The sequence below is a fragment of the Lycorma delicatula genome, chromosome 1, assembly GCF_047948215.1.
Source record: "Lycorma delicatula isolate Av1 chromosome 1, ASM4794821v1, whole genome shotgun sequence".
Classification (NCBI taxonomy): domain Eukaryota; kingdom Metazoa; phylum Arthropoda; class Insecta; order Hemiptera; family Fulgoridae; genus Lycorma; species Lycorma delicatula.
The window spans coordinates 226,474,701-226,497,159 of NC_134455.1; the positions used below are offsets into that span (position 1 = coordinate 226,474,701).

General features: G+C 35.1%; 1 protein-coding gene across 1 annotated transcript in view; it reads left to right on the forward strand.

The window, feature by feature from the left end:
• Positions 1-11,997: 11,997 nt before the first annotated feature.
• The window catches only part of LOC142329374 (pickpocket protein 28-like), a 102,787-nt gene continuing 92,325 nt past the window's right edge, over positions 11,998-22,459 (forward strand). The window contains exon 1 of the mRNA XM_075373913.1: positions 11,998-12,098. Within this exon, the coding sequence (XP_075230028.1) occupies positions 12,085-12,098 (14 nt within the window). The 5' untranslated portion in view covers positions 11,998-12,084. The remainder of the gene's footprint in view (positions 12,099-22,459) is intronic.

A 22,459-nucleotide genomic window follows, 5' to 3' on the forward strand; every position in this document is an offset into this window, starting at 1 on the left:
ACATGTACAGGAACCAAACAGCAACAATAACAATTGAAGAACATAAGAAAGAAGCCCTTATAAGAAAGGGAGTCCAACAAGGATGTTCCCTATCTCCGTTACTTTTTAATCTTTACATGGAACTAGCAGTTAATGATGTTAAAGAACAATTTAGATTCGGAGTAACAGTACAAGGTGAAAAGATAAAGATGCTACGATTTGCTGATGATATAGTAATTCTAGCCGAGAGTAAAAAGGATTTAGAAGATTCCAAGAGGATGAACCAGAAAACCCAGAATCTAGTCCCCTTCCAAACAAGAATACTGAAAATTACCAAATCGCTCAAAAATAATAAAGCTTTGGCAGAAGATGGAATGGTCGTGGAGTTGTGGAAGTTGGAAGATGAAGACTTACTACAAAAGAGGAATGTTTCAGAAAATTTGGGAGGAGGATACAATTTCAGAAGAATAAAAAATAACCCTAATACACCCACCGCATAAGAAAACCTCTAAGACGGACGTCAACAACTATAGAGGTATTTCATTGTTACTAGTAATGTATAAATTATTATCAGAAATACTACTGAATAGATTAGAACAGCAAATAGATCACAAAATAGGGGAATATTAAGTACTTTCGAAAAGGATGACAAATCATGTCCTCAACAAATATAAGGTCTGAAATTGATTTTAAAATATTACGCGTCCAGGAACAAATCCATCTTTGTATCTTTCGTAGACTCTCAGAAATATTATGATTCTGTAAACAGAAAGATGCTTTTCCAAACTTTGAGAAAATACAGGTTGACCAGAAAACTTTTAACCTCATTAAACTCAATCTCACAAACACAGTGTCTAAAGTTGAGTTTATGGGAGAAATAAGCAACCCTTTTCTAGTCAAAACGGGGTTGAGAGAGGGTGATGGATTATCACCAATCTTATTTGACTTTGTTTTGAACAAAATAATGAAAACCTTTTGGTAGATGAATGATAAAGGTGCGAAGATTGGATCAAAACATCAAAATCAGATGCCCAGCTTTTGCCGATGACCTGGCTCTTTTGGCTCAGTCGAAAGAAAACACAGTAGCACAAATAGAACAGTTAACAGAAATAGCCCAGAAAGCAGGCCTACAGGTAACATTTATCTCATGACAAACATAAAATCATTCACACAAAAGATAATAGAGATTACATATGCAAAAATAAAAGTCACCAACCACTTTAAATACTTAGGAGAGATAATAAGCAGGACAGGAATAGATAAAAAGCAATTGAAGATAGAACATCAAAACGGGAGAAGCTTAGATTTATTACCAAAGACATCTACAATATGAAGAATCTCTCTAAGGCCTTGATCTGAGACATTATACAACTGTAGTAAGACCAGTAATCCTGTATGGGATTGAAACAATATACCTAACTAATCTTGAAAAGTTGCTCAGGAATGGAAGAAACATATTAAGGCATGTCCATGGACTGAGAATAACGGAGAAAGGATACAGACAGAAATCTAACAAGCAGATCTACTAAAATCAAGAAGACCTACAAACAGCAGTAAAGAAGAGAAGTTTAAATTTCTTGGGACATATGATCAGAAAGTATCCATACAGGCTAAATAAACAAATCTTTGACAAACTATGGAACACGAAAAGTAAGTCGAACTATCTTAAACAAATGGAAGAGGACCTCCTAAGGATTGGCTTGAAAGAAGAGGACTGTTATTATAGAAATAATTTCCAAAGAATAAATTACAATGCAAAGGTTCTTGTGACAGGAAAAAAGAAAACAAAAAAGAAGTGGACAGATGAGGAAAAGCAAAGCCACGCTGAAAGAATGAGAAACGCATGAAAAAAGGCAAAGAGGCTAGAAAGAAGTGATATTTGGGTGGTCCTAAGTTGACTATTCGCATAAAAAAATGTATATATATATATTTTTTTATCAGTTCAAAATTTGATATTTTCAGTAATAATTTAATTTTTAATATTTATAAATATTATTTATAATTTTCTAATTAGTAAATGTATAGCAATATAGTACAACTGTTTATTCAAAACACATTGTATTAGAACACACACATGTATATATTTACACCCGCTCGAATATACACATCTAAATGTTGCATTCTAAGAGCTTTCTGCATGAATTGTATTAATATTTAAATTGTATTTTAGCATTTCTGTATTTAATTTTAGGATTTAAATATCCTTTTGTTAATTTTATTTTTCTAAATGTTTAAAGTTTAATAATTAATTTTTTATTTTACATATATTTAAGAATTTAAGGAAAAAGAAAAGTTATTGATGGTTGCTTTCGATTAAAAATTACAGAAACTTGTCACAATGAGTATCAGTTTTGATTCTTTTTTCTTTAATTTGATACTGTACTCCTTTCATTGGCCTTAAAGCATAAGCTCCGATGTAGTATTTACATGTTTGTATTTTCTTTCCATATTTTGTTAACTCCTTTTTAGCAGATGATTCCCACAACTTATCTCAGTTGCTTTATCTCACTTGACTTAGTTGCTTTTCTCAGAAATCAAAGGAAAGCAATTATACTGAAGTAATATTTAACAAAAAAAAAACCAGCATTATCTAATTAAAACTTAAAAATCATTGGATAGTAGTGTTCAATTTTCTTTCACCGATACTATCATCCTTAATATGGAGAAAAAGTGGTGTTTTCGTACTCTTAAAATGGGGAACAGATGTTGCTCTAATCCACATCTAGCATGAGGAAGCATTCATGTTTGTAGAGTACTACTTAGCTCGGTTCTAATTTTCAGTCTACTGGCTTGGCTCCACTGATAGCTAAGACTCTCAGCTAAGCTGCATAGCTTTCAGGATCAATGAAACACTCAAGTTTCAGCACCACCAAAAACAAAGACCTACATTCCCCAGGTGGACCCTATAAAATAAAAAATTTGTAACCTCTAAACACAATGACAATTTCAGTTTTTAAAATATGATTTCATTATAAGCTACAAAGTGTTCTGTAACCTCCCTGCCCTACCTTAGAAGCGAATACAATATCTTTCTCTTAAATAAATTGTGATCTTATTCATTAAACGTTTTTACATCACTTGGGAATTTTTGACTAAAATTCTGAGATAGATAAAGAGTATATTTAAGTAAGAGTATATTTAAGTGAACGATTTAATGTAATTCGATGAATCTTATGTTCCTCGGATACTCAGGTGGAATATTTAAGTTTTAATCAAACTAAAATTAATTATACATGTAAATTGAACGAATATAGGTATACTTTAAAAGTGGTTTTAAATGAAAAACTGCCGAGCTCTGAGAACATTTATTACATTAAAGAGTAAGTGGACGGATGACTATTCATATAATTTTTTTTTTAATGCGGCTTTTATAATATTACTTCCAGTGACGCAAAAAATCTCTATAATATTCATCATCATTCCTCCCCATGCTGTAATTCTGTACATTAAAATTTTGTATGTATGATAATATATCATGCTTATTATTATTATTTTTTAATATATATTGAATCTTTTTCAAAACATAATAAATTTTCTGATTTTATTGTCTATTAATAGACAAGTTTGATCCAGTTGAGCCTGGTGTCTAGTACCATGATTTTCTCAAAATCGGTTAAATTACTTAAAGATACTCATGAATTTTGTTTTTGAGAGTTTGAGAGTCAGACATTTTTTTGACCATATATTTTAATTATTGTTGTGTCCCTAATAATACATTATACATGGAATTCTAATTCTAACCTCAAAAAAAAAACCTGAATAATAAGCAAGCAAGAACTATTTTCCTTGAATTTAATTTAATAAGATTATATAAATTAAAAATAAAATAAGGCTTAGTATACCGTCTTCAACCATATTCCGTATTCTCAAATCCCAAGCTAGTATTCATCCAGGACACTCCTTTCTTTGAAACTACGAGCCATGAGAGGGGTCTTGTAGCTTACACCAATCAAACTCCATTTGTGACTTAGTTTACTGCTGTCAATGGACTCAAAAACTTTAACTATACTCAGAAATACTAATAAATGACTGGTCAGGTGAATCACACCTGAAACAATTCTGTCACGATCTAAACACTGTCACTAAGAGAGAATATTATGTTCCTTTAAATAAATTATCGGTATATTCTTTTTAATCCTATCCAGTACCAATACTCAGAAATGAGGCCTGATATCCGAAAATGTTAAATGTATTTCTTTGTAATAGATTGGACCAGACCCATGGTTATCAGCGCTTTGATTTTTTGTCCTGGGCTCTAATTAAAACGCATTCCTTCAAAACCATAAAATTCATCCTCGCCTGTATAACGTTTAACAAACTGTTGTTATTCCATAATTCGGTTCATATTACATGTCACGTGTAAAACAAAGGTGTCATACATCTTTACAAGTAACATGAACTAATTTATTAAATAACAAAAGATTTACAATATGTAAAATTTAAATAATTTTTATTTTATGAGAATAAAAATAATTCTTTATATTAATTTTGAATTTAAAACTTATTAATTACAAGAATTTTGTTTTTATTTATTTGTGTGCTTATTTCAGTACCCATTTATTTTTAAGAGCCAATCCGGTTTCTTTATGAAACCCTTTACGTACCAGCTGAGAAGGGACCTACGTTCCGGATTCTTTCTACATTTGCTATTTCGTTGTACAATGTTGTGAAGTGATTACATTTTTAAAATTAAAACAAAATTTATTTCTTCATGTGGTACGTAAGATATAACTTCTTAAAGTTAAACATGTTCTTTCCTGATATATATTGTATGTTTAAATATATTTTGTACTAATTGTTCACATTGATTTAAAATTCTTTTTTTAGATGTACCTATAAGCAAATAAAAATTAGTTTGTATTTTTTAACTTAGTAATGTAAAACTATTCTAAATAATGGTTCTTTCTACCTTATTAACATTCTTAGTTTGTTATTTCAGTATCGACTTATTAATACGTGTATTTTCTTATGTTTCTTTTTGAGTTGGATTTCTATTTGTGTATTTTTTTAATAATACTTATACTTCTTGTATATTATGGGTTGTGTATCCCCTGGGTTGTTTATTCAAGGGAAAAAGTACTAGTATCTTTGAACAGCTAACATTTAATAAATAAATAAAAACGGCAAATTACATTATTCATTACGTTGCATGTTTATAATTCTGTAGGGGATTTAACAACGGGTGTATTATGTTCCAAGATATTCCGTGTACTATTGTTTACATGCATAAACTACCACCGATTCTAAGTATTATGATACCATTAAATATCAGGAATTATTAATTCCCTGTGATCTGAAATTTACCCACACAAATTTACAGTTTATTTTACTTTTTGCGTGCAAATGAACACTTGTATTACCTGCTGTGCTTCACAACAACTGTACGGACCGTTCAATATTGCTTTCAAAAAACAATTTAACCTTTGTACCAATCCCTAACATATTTTCACTTCCAGTACTTTCTTCTCAAAATATGCAGTATTGATTTCCTTCCTGATATCAGTAGATACAGAAAGGAAATATTACATGCTATCTCGGATGAATGTGATAGAGTTGACTATCTACGAGTAGTCAGGGCGTCAAGTTCTCAGATTATGAATACGGTCTCATTCTCTCCATCTAAAATTAATTTTGTGACTGCGGGTAGAAAACAAAAGGAAACGTCTTGTAATTAAACTTCCAATGTTTTTAAATAATCGGAAACAACTTAAAAATCACTATTTTTATGTCAACTGTGGGCTTTTTCAGCTGGTGGTAACCTTAAGAAAACCAGTGCTTATCAAGGTTTTTATCTAAAATATCGGGTCAAGATTTTAGATAGAAACCTGATGATAGAGTACCAAATGACATGATCAAAAGTTTTATTCTTTAACAGATGCAAAATTGTACTCTGTAAGGAAGAAATATCTATAAAGGATTTACGGAATTTTTATATTTCGTTAAAAACAATTGGTAATGACACTCCTTGGAATCTCAGATCCTGAAAACCTAAACTTAAAAAATATAAAACGGGAAAGAGAATTATAATTATTATATCTTAATTGCTAAACTCAATAATATTTAGAAAAAATTCACCGTTCAATTAGCTCGTTCTGTGTAGCTGTAGAGTGTGCATTTTCCCCCCGCATCAGTGCTTGCAGTACAAGCACTGATGCGGTCGAGCACTGTGTCGAGTGAAAAATTTATTTATAAACAAAAGTCAATATAAATTTCACCCAAATATAAATTTTAAAAACAAAAGAAGTAACTAAAACCTAAAATAAATTAACTTGAAGATGATGTATAACCGCAAATGACAGAGATGATATTCAAACTATCAAGGGAAGTTAAAACATGTCTATTTATTTCGTTCACAGTTACGATCCAGCGAATATCGTACAAAAACAAGCGCTTATAAATGTTGCCGGTAGATTGCAGAAGAAATAGTTCTTCAACACTTTAGATCTTAACGCCGCCACAGGAAACGCCAATGAATTTCCAATCACGTCTGTTTACGTACAGTAATCATTATGATTATGATTGTGAAGAGAGTATCTACTTTCTTCATAATCTAAATTATTATTCATTGTATTTTTATAGATTTAACGAAACATATTTTCGATTCTTTAATCCAAATTACTCTCTGGAGTTGACTGATGGCAGTTTTACGACTGTCTAACTGGAATAATATCGTTTATTAATGAAAAAATGCGACTAGACGACGATGGCTTTCATTCTCTAAATGTGTGATGATAAAAATTCACTTAAAATTAAGAATCTTATTGTCAGAAATAAATTGGGAAAATAATAAAATTAATTTTAAACAGTTTTCTTAATGCTTTCAGAGGCTTTCATTCTAGCTATTCCTTTAGTAAAAAAAAAGTTTAGACGTAAAAAGAAAAATGTATGGATTACAAAAGGAGTTTTAAAATCTAACACTACACTAAGAATTCTCTGTGATGTGTTTAAATACAATTTGTCTGAGGACTTCCAAAGTTATTTATAAATTCCAAACAATTCCATGCTAAAGCTATTCGCAATGCTAAAATGTTAAAATATGATAATATAATATCTAATACAAACAATAAATAAATCTAACAACTATGCAAGCATTTATCGTAAATGAAATTGGATTTGGAAATAAACCAAGTTCAAAGCACTCAACTCTGTTCCCTCATTTCTATTCTTGAAGCAGGGAAATAAATAATTACTTTTTCGATGTTGTAAATATGATCCATTTGCAACTACGTCATTCATCTTAAATAGTTTTGTGGATGAATCAATATTTTTATTTCCCATTAATATCCAGAAAGTTAAAACTTGTATTTTAAATATAAGGAGTAAATATTCCATGGGTATTTATGAAATTGCTATCAATGTCTTAAAAGAAATCTTAGATGCTGTTACTATCAAATGTAATTAATAAATCTTTTTTAAAGAATACTTCCAAGCTAAACTTTTGAGATTTCCTTCCTTAAGGAAAGTTTGGAACCTAATTTACAAAATTATATGCCAGTTTCGTTATTGTCCATATTTTCTGAAGTATTTTAACATTTTAAGACTTTTAACATTTCCTGAAGAGGATATCATGAAGACAAACCTTCCACACAGTTAAAAAAACACAAAAAAAATCTTCCTATCGTAATAACCGTTCAATTTTGTTTGCTACCAATAGAGCATTCGATTTAGTACTTTTTACTGTTGAAAAAACTTATTAGCTATGATATAAGAGAGATCTGCTTACAACTGGTTGAAGTCACCTCACTAATTTTAAACAAGTAGTTGAAATATCACCTTCTGATACAAATACACGTGTAAAAATGTATATCCTCACTTCAAGATAGAAGTATGGAGATCCAGAGGAAGTGTCCTCAGTCCCTCGCTTTTATTATTGTTAATTAATGATTTACCTGAAAATCATGAAACCATTCATTGTTACCCTCTTAGCAGCTTATTATCTATATTTGAATATAATTATTTAAAAGGTCTTGGAAATTCTACGTTAACCGTTAAACAGATTATTACCGGATGAATTATAACAATCTAGCGTTAAATATAAATAAAATTGTGTCATTGTGTTTCTCAAACAAACGTAGTACTAATCACTTGGGGAGAATTTTCATTGAATATAACGATAAAATTTTTATTGCCCATAAGCCAAATTTCTGCGTGATTTAGTAGGTGACATATTTTTTTGGTATAATCAAATTGATTTCGTTTGTTTCAAAATCAAACCGCATTATTTTGCTTTAAGCGCCCTAATAAAGGCTAAACTTGTCATCATAATAAGTTGTTTATTATTCTTACTTCTATTCAAGAGTAAAATACAACTCATCTTTTAGTACTCACAGAGTCAGACCGAGCAGTTTTTCTCACAGTTTTATATTTTGAGTAATAAACATGGGCTTTAATCTCACCTTTTTTTATCTTACAATTAATTGTAACCGTTTCTGATTAGGACCATATAAAGTATTATTATGTACCGATCAGAATAAAATATTTATTTATTCTTGTATTTAAAACCCATCCTTACTAAAAACGTGCTTAACCTGTTCTTTCCACCATTAAGTAGACCAAACCCTTTTAATTTAGAGAAGCAAAGTAATCTTCAGGTTGATAATAACGTATTATTTTACGGCTATGGCGTTGCACTAAACTTCATTTGAATTTAACATTTTTACATATTAAGAAAGCGATCACTTTTAATTTTCTGACAGGTGTTTTGAAACTTCAACAGCCAGTGAAAAACGTTCCAAGACTTACATGGATGAATAATGAAATTCTTGGGTTTTCTTAGATCGGTCTTGAATTTAAAAATATTACATATAATTAATTTGCTTACCAAACATATTATGTAAATCTTTTCTGACTAAATTTGACATTATCCTTACAAAAGAAGTTCTCATCAGTTTTACACCTGAGGCCTCCTTATTAAGGGACAAATCACGAAGGTTAAAATCTTTGTGACAATTTTTTTATTCGGAATCATCAGCCTTTCGGCTGATTTGATGCTATTCTTCATTCCTTAGTATTTAGCAGAGATTTTCCAATCTTAATATAATTACTACATCCCAGGTCATCAGTTAGCTGTATTACATATTTCAATTTTTGTCTTCCTCTACAACTTTTACCTTCTAATCGTCCCTATACTACTAAATTAACTAAACCTGAAGTACTTAGCATATGACCTACTAACCTCATTCTTTTTTTAACAAGGTTCTGCCACAGATTTCTTTTCTCACCTATTTGCCTTAAGACCTCTTCATTTCGTATTTCTTCGACCTATTTAATTTTTCAAATCTTCCTGCTACATTTCAAAGATCTAAATTTTTTCTTCCTACTGTCCACGTTTTATTACAATGAAGTTCTACAATTTGAGACAAAAATGTTAACAATATCCTTGTAATTCTTAGATCTAAATTTGATACTAGCAGAATTATTAGTTTGCGTTAAAGATCTCCCTGTTTTTCTCAGCCTGCTTTTGATAACGTTTATTTTTTAATTTCGTTTATTCTTAGTAATTTTATTACTTGACTAACAAAATTCTGTAATTTCTGTTTTATTATTTTAGACGAAATAGTTTGCGTTCTCTGGTTACGGATAGGAGAAAGACCATTAATAAGATGGTTAGATCTTATAACTTAGTCATCGGTAAGCAGCGGCTGTAACCAAAGTATAACGTAGTAATGTCTAAGGGAGAGAATAGTACACATCTGTATTGACCTTTAAATAAGCCAACTAACCCCTCCAGAAACTTACATGCCTTTGAAAAGCAGTTAGCCGTAGTACTATATATAGGGTCGTTTTACAACAAAAGATGTAAAGAATTTTGAAAAAGCCAGATAACAACAATTTTTTGAAACGGGAGAGAATTCCTTTCAGTAGTTATCAAGGGCCAAGCACTGATGTTTGATATGAACTAAATAACAAGGAGGAAGGTAACATATTTTAGCTTTCCATACAAAGCAATGGAAAACCGTTCTCTTAGATAACTACTGCTGAGGTAAAATAATCCCGTATTTTATTCTACTAGTACTGACTGGACTTCCTCTACTAGAATTTTACTTTACTTAAGAACTCTGAACGGGGGCTGTTCAAAAGAAGAAATAAGAAGTCGTATGGAAGTAAGACATTCTTAGAGTCGAGCCACGGAATAATAAAGCTTAAAAAAGAGTGATAAAATTGATGATTTAAATAAGAAATAAAAGGTTACAGCTAGATGTAATAGGAATTACTGAGGTAAGGTGGGAATATAACCAGCACATTAGTCACATATCAGTTCAGAAAATTATAGTATAATAGGTACAAAATCGAAAAATAGAGATGCAGGAGTAAGGATAGCCGTGAATGAAAAAGTGGAACAAAACGTTGTTGTAATCAGCATAGCGAGGGAACTAATTAATTTTTTTTTTTAGAATAAATTCTAAGCACAAGCCTAGATCAATACTGGTAGTTGTCTCCTCCCCCGAGGAAATAAGGTTCCAAGAGAGAAGAATGTGGCATATTCACCTTTTACCATCCGCATAAAGTCCTTTTGCCTACATTTCAAATAAAATTCTTTTTGAAAGTTATGAAAAAAATTAAACAAGTCTGTTTAGATATTTAATGCAATAAACACAAGCTCATGATCATTTCCCCTTCAACTCATCTTTGATTATATTTGCTTCGCAAGATTAATAATTGCCTATGTTTTTCCCCATTATACAACGTCGAAGATCTCAAATAATGATTTTACTGTGAACTTTATTTTAAGAAATAAATCACTATATTTTAATATTTGAAACTAAAGAAATTTTAATATTTAAATTTAGATTTAAGCAAGTAAAACAAAAATTAATCGTGTGTAAAATTCCCAGAAACTTCATAAATTTTATTATTTTCCTCATTTTACTTTGATACTTCATTTTGAATAATTCTTCCAGCTAATTTTAAATTTTAAATAAATAATTTATTACTATTGTAGATAATGATGACAGTCAGATGATATATAGACTAACTCCCGCCGATCCGTTCGAATATAATTTGTATATGCATATATTAGCTAAATTAAGTTTGTGGCAGCTATGTATGTGTTCTCAGTAAATAAATACCAAAATATCATGGGGATCCAACTCCTTGTTAATATCTTACGTTAAAATATCGACTTAATATTAAGACATTGACCGGTCAGGCGTGGCATTTTTCATACGCTACAAAATTCCATTTTTATATCCCACGTAAAAGCTTCAAGCTTATGTGGCGATATCATCAAGCAAAGATGATTAAGACGAATACATCCTGCACTTTTCTCTAAAGAGGATCAGCCATTCTTTCGTATTGGTATGGAAAAAGGGAAATAATACAATTAAAATTGTTAAAGTTTAATATAAAATGAGAAAAATCTATTCTGAGGACTGTAAACACAAAATAACAACACTTTTACGCCCGATTAATATAATGCATTTGTAAGAATAACTTACAACTGCATTATAGTTTGTTGTTAAATGGCTTGTACAAGTAGTTTTTTGTATTGTGATATTTATTCTCACGATCTTCCATGCTGATTTCTTTTATTTCATAAAAGATTAACAAAAATACTCCACATAATATTATATAGTTTTCTATCAACTTACATTATTTCATATTAAATTAAAGAATGGAAGATTATTACAAAATTACAACATATATATATTTCTTTTCTGAGCGATGGTGTTCCCCCGATCCCTTTAGTTTTCCAAAATTATTTCTCTGAATAATAATGTTGTGGTATTTCCTATTACGATACAGTAAATATAAAAAAGTATAACTAATGTCATTTAAAAATTACATCACTGATGCTAAATATTTAATTTAACGTTAATTAAAGTTTATTATCTCCATGTCATCGTGTCATGAAAGTGCTACTTTATAACTACGACCTCGAAACTTGTGTAGTACATTAAACGTTAAATTTAATCAAATTGATGTAGGATAAAATATAATTTGGGAAATATATTTTTGCATACTATTATCATTAAAATTATAGTTTTTGTTTTATGATAGATGATCTTGCACACGACATATAACGTGCGATCAGAAGTAAACTGTACATGAAAAATGTCAAAAAATTTGAATTAACGGTGTATTATCTATACGATAGATATAACCATGTACGATAGCGGGTGAGTATTAAGTATTTTTCTTTGCGAATAAATTTTTAAGAATTTATAAAAAATACGGATTTTTTTCAGGCAAAGAAACAGTTACTGTGTATAGATTAGTACGCTGATAGATGTAATCATAGAAGCTGAAGAGTGACAACTCATAAGACTCGAAAAGACCAGTTTTTTTTTTTTTTTTTTACTTCTCCTCTAGGCCGGACCCACGTAAAGCATAAACACGGCCCGGGGAAGTGTCCTTTACTGTAACCAGTCCAACCGTCTACCGGTTGTAAGTCCGGCATGACATCCCAACCCCGTAGGGAAAGACACCCGCCTAGTGACGCTTCCAGTCGCGCCCCCCCCCCGTTCCTAGCCCTGATGGGCTTTAACGGGAGTCGTCTTTTGCCTTTTTACATCTCATAGTAATAAGCCTGGCCTCGTTGGGATGCCACCGATGTAAATGCCTCGATTGACATTTACATCGGTGATTTATGAACTCAGCTTTTTCCTTCGCTGTAGGCCTCGTCAGGACATTTTGGATGTCCTACATCGTTTTCCTCTGAAATAGCTAATCGAGTTCGCGGAAGCACGAACCCTGCGAGTCCGGCATGACAGGCAGGCCCACAGGTATGATCTTGATTCCTTGCCTGTCTCTAACTCCCAGTGTGAAATCACCAGGCCCGACAAAGTCGTGCCTGACCTACCCCGGGAGCCGGAACTCGGTCTTGCATTGCCTGGCTCAAACGGAGGTAACCTGAACGTCATCTACGCAGGGACTCGGTCCTTCAAGTGTCTGCCTCTAATAAGTGTGACCCACAAACCGCACCAACCGGGACTCAACTCTTACCAGTTCACAATTGAACACATGGCCGTACAATTTCCTTTTGAATGACCAAAATATTTGAATAAATACTTTGAATTCCTTTTAGAGGAATTTCGTCTTTGAGTAGAGCAGTCATCCATCTTGTAGCCCTCCGAACCACAAATTTCACACCTTCTCGGACAGGTGCACTAAACCCGCTGTGACTGCAATTAAAATACAGTTCAGTGCGGTAGGTTTCCCTGCAGATTGAGGACATGTGTCCCAACTCCCAGCACTGAAACCACCTCTCATTCGGATCACGTATTCGGGTCCTGCAGTGCACTCAGCCAATCCTCACTCACGTCGCAATCAATTTCTTGTCGCACCGTAAGACGTAATAACAGTCGCATTTTGTGTCTTACCAAACACTGGACACAGTGAAGATATCCAAAAATCAACATCCACTCCAACCGTCCCTCTCACTGCCTCTGTGATTTTGGTCTCGCTCACTTCATCCTCAATGTCATAGATGTGGACCACCGCACGTCGGCATCTTTCGTTTTTATATCCACTTTGAAGTCAGACACACTGCCACGAAGAACCGTTTTCAACGTTGCTGCCTTCTCGGCGCCCCTCACTCTTATACATATATTTCCTTCGTTTCTTTGATGTAGGGACAGAATGACTCCAACTTCCTGGTCAGGCATCGACTGTTTTCACCGGCTCCGCATACGACTGTCTGGTAGCGCGGACAACAACAGAGCCACTCTCCGCCACTGCTGAAGTGGAGCGCCGTACAGGGGGAGAAACTATATCACGTTTCCCGACTGTAGGTTTGTGCTGTACCACCTTGATCCCAGTCCCCAGTCGACCAAATAAATATAAAACTACTCTTTCGACACATCGACCAATTTTTTTAGTCGGTAGAAGAAACACGGCCAAGGCAAACAGGTTAAATATCATTTAACGCTCCCAAAATTTTCTTTAGGGGCGTAATTTCCCCGGCCACAGAATCGTAGTATATAGTGAAACGTTTGTTAGCCGTCTGAGCGTCATTCCGTCCCAGAAATTGGAAACTGTCTTCTATACCTCAATATCTCCAGTTGCAATTCTAGAGCACGTCCTTTGAGCCCCACCAGATATTAAATGAAATATCCCTGGACAATTCCTGGTTAATTCAGTTCCTTTGTTAATTAGTTTGAAATTTATCAACTGGCATCATAGTAACGATGAAAAAATCGGCAATATCTTTAAATAACTACAATCTCTTAAAAAACCACGTAAGTGTTTAGATTGTGGAATATAATTTTCTTTTCTTCAAAATTCTTCTACAAAAAATAAAACTGAAATTCAATTTTAGCAAAGCAAGGAGAAAAGAGTTAAAGAACTAAAAGAGATAAGGTAAAAGATTAGGATATTGTAGTTTTATAGATGGTAATTTTATAATTTTTATGTGTTTCTTACAGGTGGAAATTTTTGTATTTAGATTTTAGTGAAAATATGAGAGCTTTTCTTGGTTTTCACTTTTTTATACATCTTTCTTTTTCGTAATTAAAGGAATGATAATATTATTAACAACGAAATGTCTTTGTTTGCCTCAACGATTGTTATTAATCAGAAACGTGATTGGTTGGGAAACAAAAAAAGCATACTAGTTTACTAGCTTAGAATTTTTAATGTAATACATTTTAATTTAGCCCACGCATAATTAAAAAAGTATTAATTAGTAAACAAAAAGAAATTATATTTCGGCCATTCACACGAATGTTCAAATAATATCAGTGAAGTGATAAGAAATGGATGGAGATCTACAACCTTAAAGTTTTTAATTTTAAAAATAAACATTAAATTACTGTATTTGATGCATTTCATATAGTAATACGAGTAATACCAAGAAATTATTTAAACTTATATAAATAAATTAAAAAAAACAAAAACAAAAACACATTCACTTTTCATAAAATAAACTTAGGGATTTCCTTATATCACCAACTTTTACGAAACAAAAAAGTGTTAGTTTTAAGATTTCTCCAACAAATCGTAGGGGAAGTAAAATTCTTATATTACTTTTTCTCAAGCCAACATGGGGTGTATTTTCCAAAAGTGAAATTCAAGTGCATTGATATTTGAATTTCTCACTAAGATTTAATATGCCACAAATCTTGCCTAAGATGTAGAAATATTTACACGTTTCTTTTTACGGTTTTCTTTCTTTATACAAATCAAAAATATTTTATTTCATATATTTTTAAAAATGTTTCTTCATTTTTTTTTAGCTTAGTTACAGATAGACCAGAATGTAAATTATTAATTCATGTCTCCTTCCAAAAATAATATTTTTTTTCTACAGCAACTAGGTTTTTTATAAATTTTCTTCTTCTTTATTGGTAACAATAACCATTTTCAGGATAGAAAGAAAATTCTTTAAGAGCTATCGATTCTGAAAATCCAGGATCACTCAGCGAAACTGGAGTGTCTTTTTATTCTTATGATAAACTAATGATTAGATATAATTGGAGGACTTGAGCACAATAGTCAATCAGAGAAAAGCATTTTGGTCACGTAACTTAAGCCCCCCCCCAAGCTCACTTTATTTACCAACACAATTCACACATTATACATATAAGTCTTTTGCGAGCAAATTTACATACCTTGCAGTCTTTTGCAAGAAATACTTTCAGAAAAATGATTATTTAATTTGTTTTTTTCTTATTTATTTTCAATATTTTGCTAACAATATTTTCACAATTTTTTGCAAGCAACATTTTTATAGTTTCTTATACATAATATAAAATGATAAGTCTAAATTAAATGAGTCAAAATTAGTTGTTCTTATACTGGTTTACTTATACATATAAAAAAAAATAAAATGATAAAAAATTAATTGTTTTTTATACAATAATGATTCTTTACTGTATTATTTCACTATCTTACATTTTCATGGTTAATGTATTTTTAAATTAATGACTTCATTGAATGTTTTTATTGAGTGCAGTATTCATATAATAATTTATTTTTTATTTTATAGCAACTAATTGTAAACGTGTATGCTCAGAAAATGATTACGAAACCACTAAAAAACGAACCAGATCAGTTAACTGTGACACGAATTCATTCACAATTTTAGAAAATGCCTTTAAAAATAATTTAATCACTTATTATTATAAAAATGTAGATGAAAAAAATAAAGATATTTATTTATTTTTAAAAAATATAAGAAATTGTATATTCCATACTTTAAAATCACACAACATATGTTCTAAAATTGAATCTATTATTGGAATGTACATATGAAAAAAGTCAAAATGACCAAATCGATAGTTAAGATTTGGCTTTTAAAATTAAAAATATTCTTGTTTATAATTTTAATGAATTAGATCAAGCTATCGATGAAGCGTTTGAAAAATTATTAGTTGAAGAATCTGAATTTCAAGGTAAAGGCAGCGGCTAGTCTTTAGTCAGTATTGATGGTTTATTGTTGCATACAAATAAATGTAAGCCATTACGTGGTTATTCATATATAGATTTACCTGATAAAATAAATCATAAATATGCTGTGATTAATGTTAAAAATAATAATTCTTTCTGCTTTAAATGGTCAATTCTATCAAAAGTAACCAGAAATAATCCTCACGCTTAGATAAACGATATACTGTTGATTTGCAAGATAAATATGACTTTAGCATGTTAGTTTTTTCAGTCGAGATAAAAGATATTAAAGAATTTGACAGAGCCAACAATGTTTCTATTGGCACCCAACGTGGGGCGAAGATTATCTGGACGAGAAGACGACATAGCCACGCCTCTGCCGACATGTTAGCCGACAGACCAACACACAAGGCGTACAACAACACTGACTGCTTGGTTGCGGACATCCGTGCAGCATTTCCGCCGGTGATAACGTCAACCTTCAGCAGTCTACCACATGAGGACTCAGAACTGTTCCTCTCTTGTCTACAAACTCAGCAACAAGGACAGAGAGTGCCTGTTGAGAAATGGGCCAAATACGCCGAACGGCAGCTGAAAGGAGAGGCTCTGTCCTGGGCCAGGCAATATAAAGACCTACAACTCGATTGGTCCGAGTTCATCGACCGATTTCAGCATCAATGTAACCGCCCGCAGACTACCGCCAAGTTCTGGTCTCAACTTTACGGAAAAACGCAAGGAGTTAACGAATCAGCGGAACTTTTCTTGTTGCAGAAGAGGAAACTCATTCGCCGACTCGCTCCCGGTAGTGAAGTTGCCTTCCTACCAATATTGCTAGAGCAGCTCAGACTTTCGCTGAGTGCGGCAACCATCCATGATATTGACGACCTGCTGCATTGGGCCATCATCATTGAACCAGATGAACAGGAGATCCAAGCTACAATGTTAAAGAGTTCTCACGAAAACCGCGTTAGTTCTGGGCGGAGCTCGCAGGATATAGTAGGTGAGCTTCAACCGGATACTTCTGTGGCTAGAACAAATGACAAGGCAACTCGACGTAAAAGCAGCTTGGCTCCGTGCTGTCATTACTGCCCCGAGCGTCATTTCCACAGGGACTGCTCAATAAGGAAGTCGCAGCAGGGAAACGAGTTAGGGTCCCAACTGTGGAGCCAACCGGGACCCTCAATAAAGTGGGCTCAGACATCTCTAGAATCACTGTCGACGTAGCAGGACGACTCACGTAAGCAACCATAGATTCTGCGGCCAACTTCAACTTCGGAAGAGCTGAGCTGTTACCGTGGCAAGCCAATTCCAACACAGACATCAAGATAGATCTAGCATTGAATTCTACTTCCTGCCGTACCACGGAAGTGGTGCAAACAGGGCTTTTCTGCGGCGACACGACAATTCCCGCAACGCTTCTGCTAGTTTCAGGGTTTCGGGAAAAAATCATCTTGGGACACGACTGGCTGAAGGAGTAACAAGCCGTGTTGGACTGCAGTCGTGGGTGCTTCCATCTGGGTAGGGAAATTCGCAAAACCATTTTTTGGTAGATTGGCCCGAACCTTTGGCATCAAAACTGGACTGGTTGGCAGTGAAAAGTACAGTACCCACCGAGGTAAAGACAAGATTGGAAACGGTGTTGAAGCGGCACCAGGGAGTATTTTCCAGCACTCCCTTGCAACCAACTCGCTCAGCAGTACAAGGGATCCGACTTCGGGAAGGAAGCCGGCCATTTTACTTACCAATGTACCGGTACCGCGAAGAAAAGAAACGGACTATAAGAGAAGAGGTGGAAGAGTTGCTGAGACAAGAGGTAATAGAGTCGCCGACATCGCCCTACAACTCTCCAGTAGTCATTGTTAAGAAGAGGGACTCTTCACAACGTTTTTGTGTAGAATTCCGGCGCCTGAAAGACATCACGAAAGATAGACTTGGTTCTTGAACATCTACAACTTCATCTCCTGAAGTGCTCTTTGAACAAATGTCAATTTGATCGAGACGAGGTTTCATTTTTGGGCCATGAAATAAGACCCACTGGCAATATTCCGCAGCAGCAACACCTACATGCTATAATCGAAAACGAGACTCCTGGGTCAAGAAAGGAACTGCAGAAGTTCCTTGGCACCTGTAACTAGTTGCGAGAATATATCCCAAGATTCTCAGAGGTTTCCGCGCCGCTGACTGACCTGCTTCGGGGGAAACACTGAAGATGGACAGACACCGCGCAGCAAGCCTTCAAAGCTGTTCGGCAGGTCTTCAGCAGACCGTTGTAATTATCTCGGCCGGATGTAGATCTTCCTACAGTCTTGCAAACCGACGCCAGCCAGCGAGGGCTGGGAAACGTGCTTTACCAGCAAACCGAGAACGGAGAGCGAAGAGTCATCTCGTAAGTCAGCACAAAGCTTTCAAAAGCAGAGAAGAAATATCACTCCAATGAGCTTGAATGTCTCGCCCTGGTGTGGGCAATCAAACGCAATCGACCGTACCTCGAAGACCAAACTTTCATTCTCAGAACAGACAACAAGGCCACCTGACAGAAAATAAAATATGCTCGCTGGAACTTATTGGTGTAAACCTTCAAGTTTACATTAGAGCACTGTCCTGGTCGAGAGAATTAACTACCAGATTTATTGTCAAGAGAACTGGCGGAAGAAGAAAATGCTAAGATGATGTGGGGTGAAGATAGACTACACCCAACTGAACGCGGCCAAGAAGAGAGAGAGGTTACACCCTGACTGCCAGAAGTCGTCGCCACTTCCCTGTTCCAACAAGTGCGGGAAGTACAAGAAGCCGATCCAGAGTGTCAACGATTACGCCAGGATCCAAATTCGGCTCCTGTTACCTACGGTAGAGCGGACAGCTCGTATGGCGGAAGTCGTATGGACAGCAGGACACAGTACCACAAGTACTGCTCGGGCAAGACTCCGAGCAGTGGAAGTGTACGTTCCACCCGGCAATCGCTCGGCTGTCTTACGACACTACCACCACGCTCAGAAGCCGGTCATCCCGGAGCAGAAGAGACCTGATGGGCGATCCGCCAATACTACGATTGTCAGGGCCTTACGAAGGACGTTCGGCAGTATATACGGGAGTGCCATACATGCGCCCGCTACAAACGAAGGCCAAACCCTCCACCAGACAATCAGCGACCCCGGAAGCCTACAGCTTATTGGAAGCATGTGGCGGTTGATTTAATCGGTCCATAGCCAGAAACGAAACGAGGCAAAAGGTTCTAGTGGTGGCGACTGATCTGTTTTCCCGCTGGGTAGAGGCTAGGCCCGTTCCTCAAGCTGACACGGACACCATCTTCAGATGTTTGGAGGAGGAAGTTTTTTTGCCGCTGGGGCTATACTGCGGCCGTCCTGACAGAAAACGGGACTGCGCTCACAAGCCGGAAGTGGAAGAAGTTATGCCACCAACGACACATTGCACACTGAACTACACCCGTATACCATTCACGGGCGAATCCCACGAAGCGTCGTAATGAGGAGGTGAAGAAAACCCTGAGAATAGCCCTCGAGCAGGATGTCCAACACCTAACGTGGGAGTGTGCCACGAGTGCTGTTCGGATTAAGAAATCGGGCTAATGTGGCGCCGTGACCGGCGCGCCACAAACGAACTGCTCATTGGGGGACAGTTAAAGAGAGACCCGGGGACTGGCAGCACCCAAATTAGAGGAACCGTTTCAACCCATTGAGGAAAGAGAGGAGAAGGCGGCAGCGTTCCAGGAGGTCTACTGTAAAAAACATTCACCGGCAACAGAGAAGAGCAACCGACGACACTCGAGGTGGACGACCAAGTGTTCGTCAGACAGCGCGCCGGTCCTGCTCGCGATGCTCGATATGCAGGATTCGAGGCTCTATGGGAAGGCTCGTACATTGTCCTTCAACTAACAGGGCAAGTTAATGAAATTGACTGGAACTGAACCCGGCTAAAGGTACACGTTTCCAGGCTTAAACCTGCACACCACGACCTGACAACTCAACTACAGCAAGATCCATCAGATCTGGATCTGTATGCGCCTAACTAGATAGGAGGGAGTTGTTACCACATATATGCCTAATTTAATATCGGCAGGCGAACACGGTGGCAACTCAGATGCGAGCTGACGCACAGTACACGGAGCGCTGATACAAGCATCACTACCGCCGCGCAGTTCTCCCACCATAGCGGTGCTACGGCCCCACCACTCTCAGGTTCCAATAAAAGAGCGTGCACGAGACTGAATTTTCAATTCATCGTCGACCACCACGGCCAAGAAGAAGAAGAAGTTCCCTGGCGGGCTCAACATGGGACCTCCTGGCACATGCCAACATCCCCACCGGAGCAGCAGGCCTGGCCGGCCCGTCGGGCTTCAATCGCTCTGGCCAGCGTACTCGGCAGCAGTAGTCGGCTCAGCGTGGGCTCGCTCGGGGAAAACCGCCTTGGCCGCGCCGGCGAAGGACGACCGACGCCGACCTGACACTGCGGGGCTCTGGGGGCCACTACTGCCACGCTGTAGTGGAGACCCAACTGCCGCTGAGAGGAAGCCCGGTCTGACTTCAGTGGACGAGCCGCAACATCCCGACTTCGCCGTAGATCTGCTTCCGGATCCAACAGCTCTTCTCAGAGCTAACGCAAAAACCGGCCCTTTTCAGGATCACCACAAGGTTATGAATTACTAGCCGTCGAAGCCATTCGACGACAACAGCCCTTCTCAGGGCTATCATAAGTTAGCAATTACAACGAGTTGTCGACGCCAATCGACGACAAAAACGGCTCCTTTCAGGGCTACCATAAGGTAGCCATTCGGCAACACTATAAATGTATATAAACTAATAGATGATGATGAAGGTAGACAAAAATCTGTGAAAATGAAAAATCAAACCATTTTGATTTATTATATTTAAATAACAATGATAATTCACACTACTGCTATAAAAAAGATTTTTCACTATTAGTTAGTTCTCAATTGACAAAACCTAAAGATGCAATAGATGTACGTAAACGTTGTTTTACATTATAAAGGTAGAAATAGTAAAGATAGATTGAAGGCCCATTTAAAACGATGTATTTACAACAAACCAGCACATTTAAAAATGACAAGTGAAAATGTATTAAAATTTAAAAAGTACGAAAATCAATTTCCAATGCCCGTTGTAGGATATGTTATCTTTCAATGTATATTGAATCCAACACCTTTATGCTACATATAAAAAAATTTATAATTGTACAACACATATTCACTAACCGATAAATAATTGTCTATATTTCGTTTGTCATGAATCAATTTATGATGAATAAAACAAGTTTTATCCAAACAACCTGTACTGTGCACAGTTAAAAACGCTAGAAAATTTTACAAAAATTTTAACTAATTTCGTAAATGAAATTTCAGAAAAAATAATACATATTAAAATGACAACGCTTACAACTGATGGAAAAAAAAGATTCGACAATATCAAGCAATGTAAATGTATCATACATCATTTGAAGAATGTAAAAAAGTTACAGATCATTGCCATTTTACAGGTCGTTATCGAGCCGCATCATGGAGTAGATACAATTTGCGTAGACAAGTACAAATACAGACCAATAATTACCGGTCACAATTTGACCGGTTACGATTCGCATTTCATTTATCGTTTAAAAATTTCATTCGTTTTAGACATTTTTACACATCTATATAAAAAAGTGAAATATGTAAAATTAATATTCTGTAATTGTTAAATTTTTTTTACGATTTATAAATCTATAAATATGAGTCTAATTAATGCATGTTACGAACAGATTAAAGATAACTAAATAAAATTTTAAAAAAATAAAAACTTTAAAGTTTTTTTAAAAGACTTTTAGGTTAAGGTATAAAGTATTGTTAGGTATTGTTAGGCAGATAATAAGGTGTAACGAAAGATGTTAGGTGATATCAATATAGTAATGTAATGAAAGGTAACGGAATGATAAGTTCGTTGGTAGGATAATTGTATTAAACAGTTTTGACTTGTAATGCAATGTAATTGACTTGCAATGTATTTGATTAATGTTGGCAAAAGACGAATTAGAAATAAGTGTATTTAGCTGTTTAAGGTTAGAAATTAATTCTTAGAAAGATCCTAATTGTAAGAAAGATTCTATGAGGTGGAAGTATGAGATGTTTTTGTTGGATTGGATA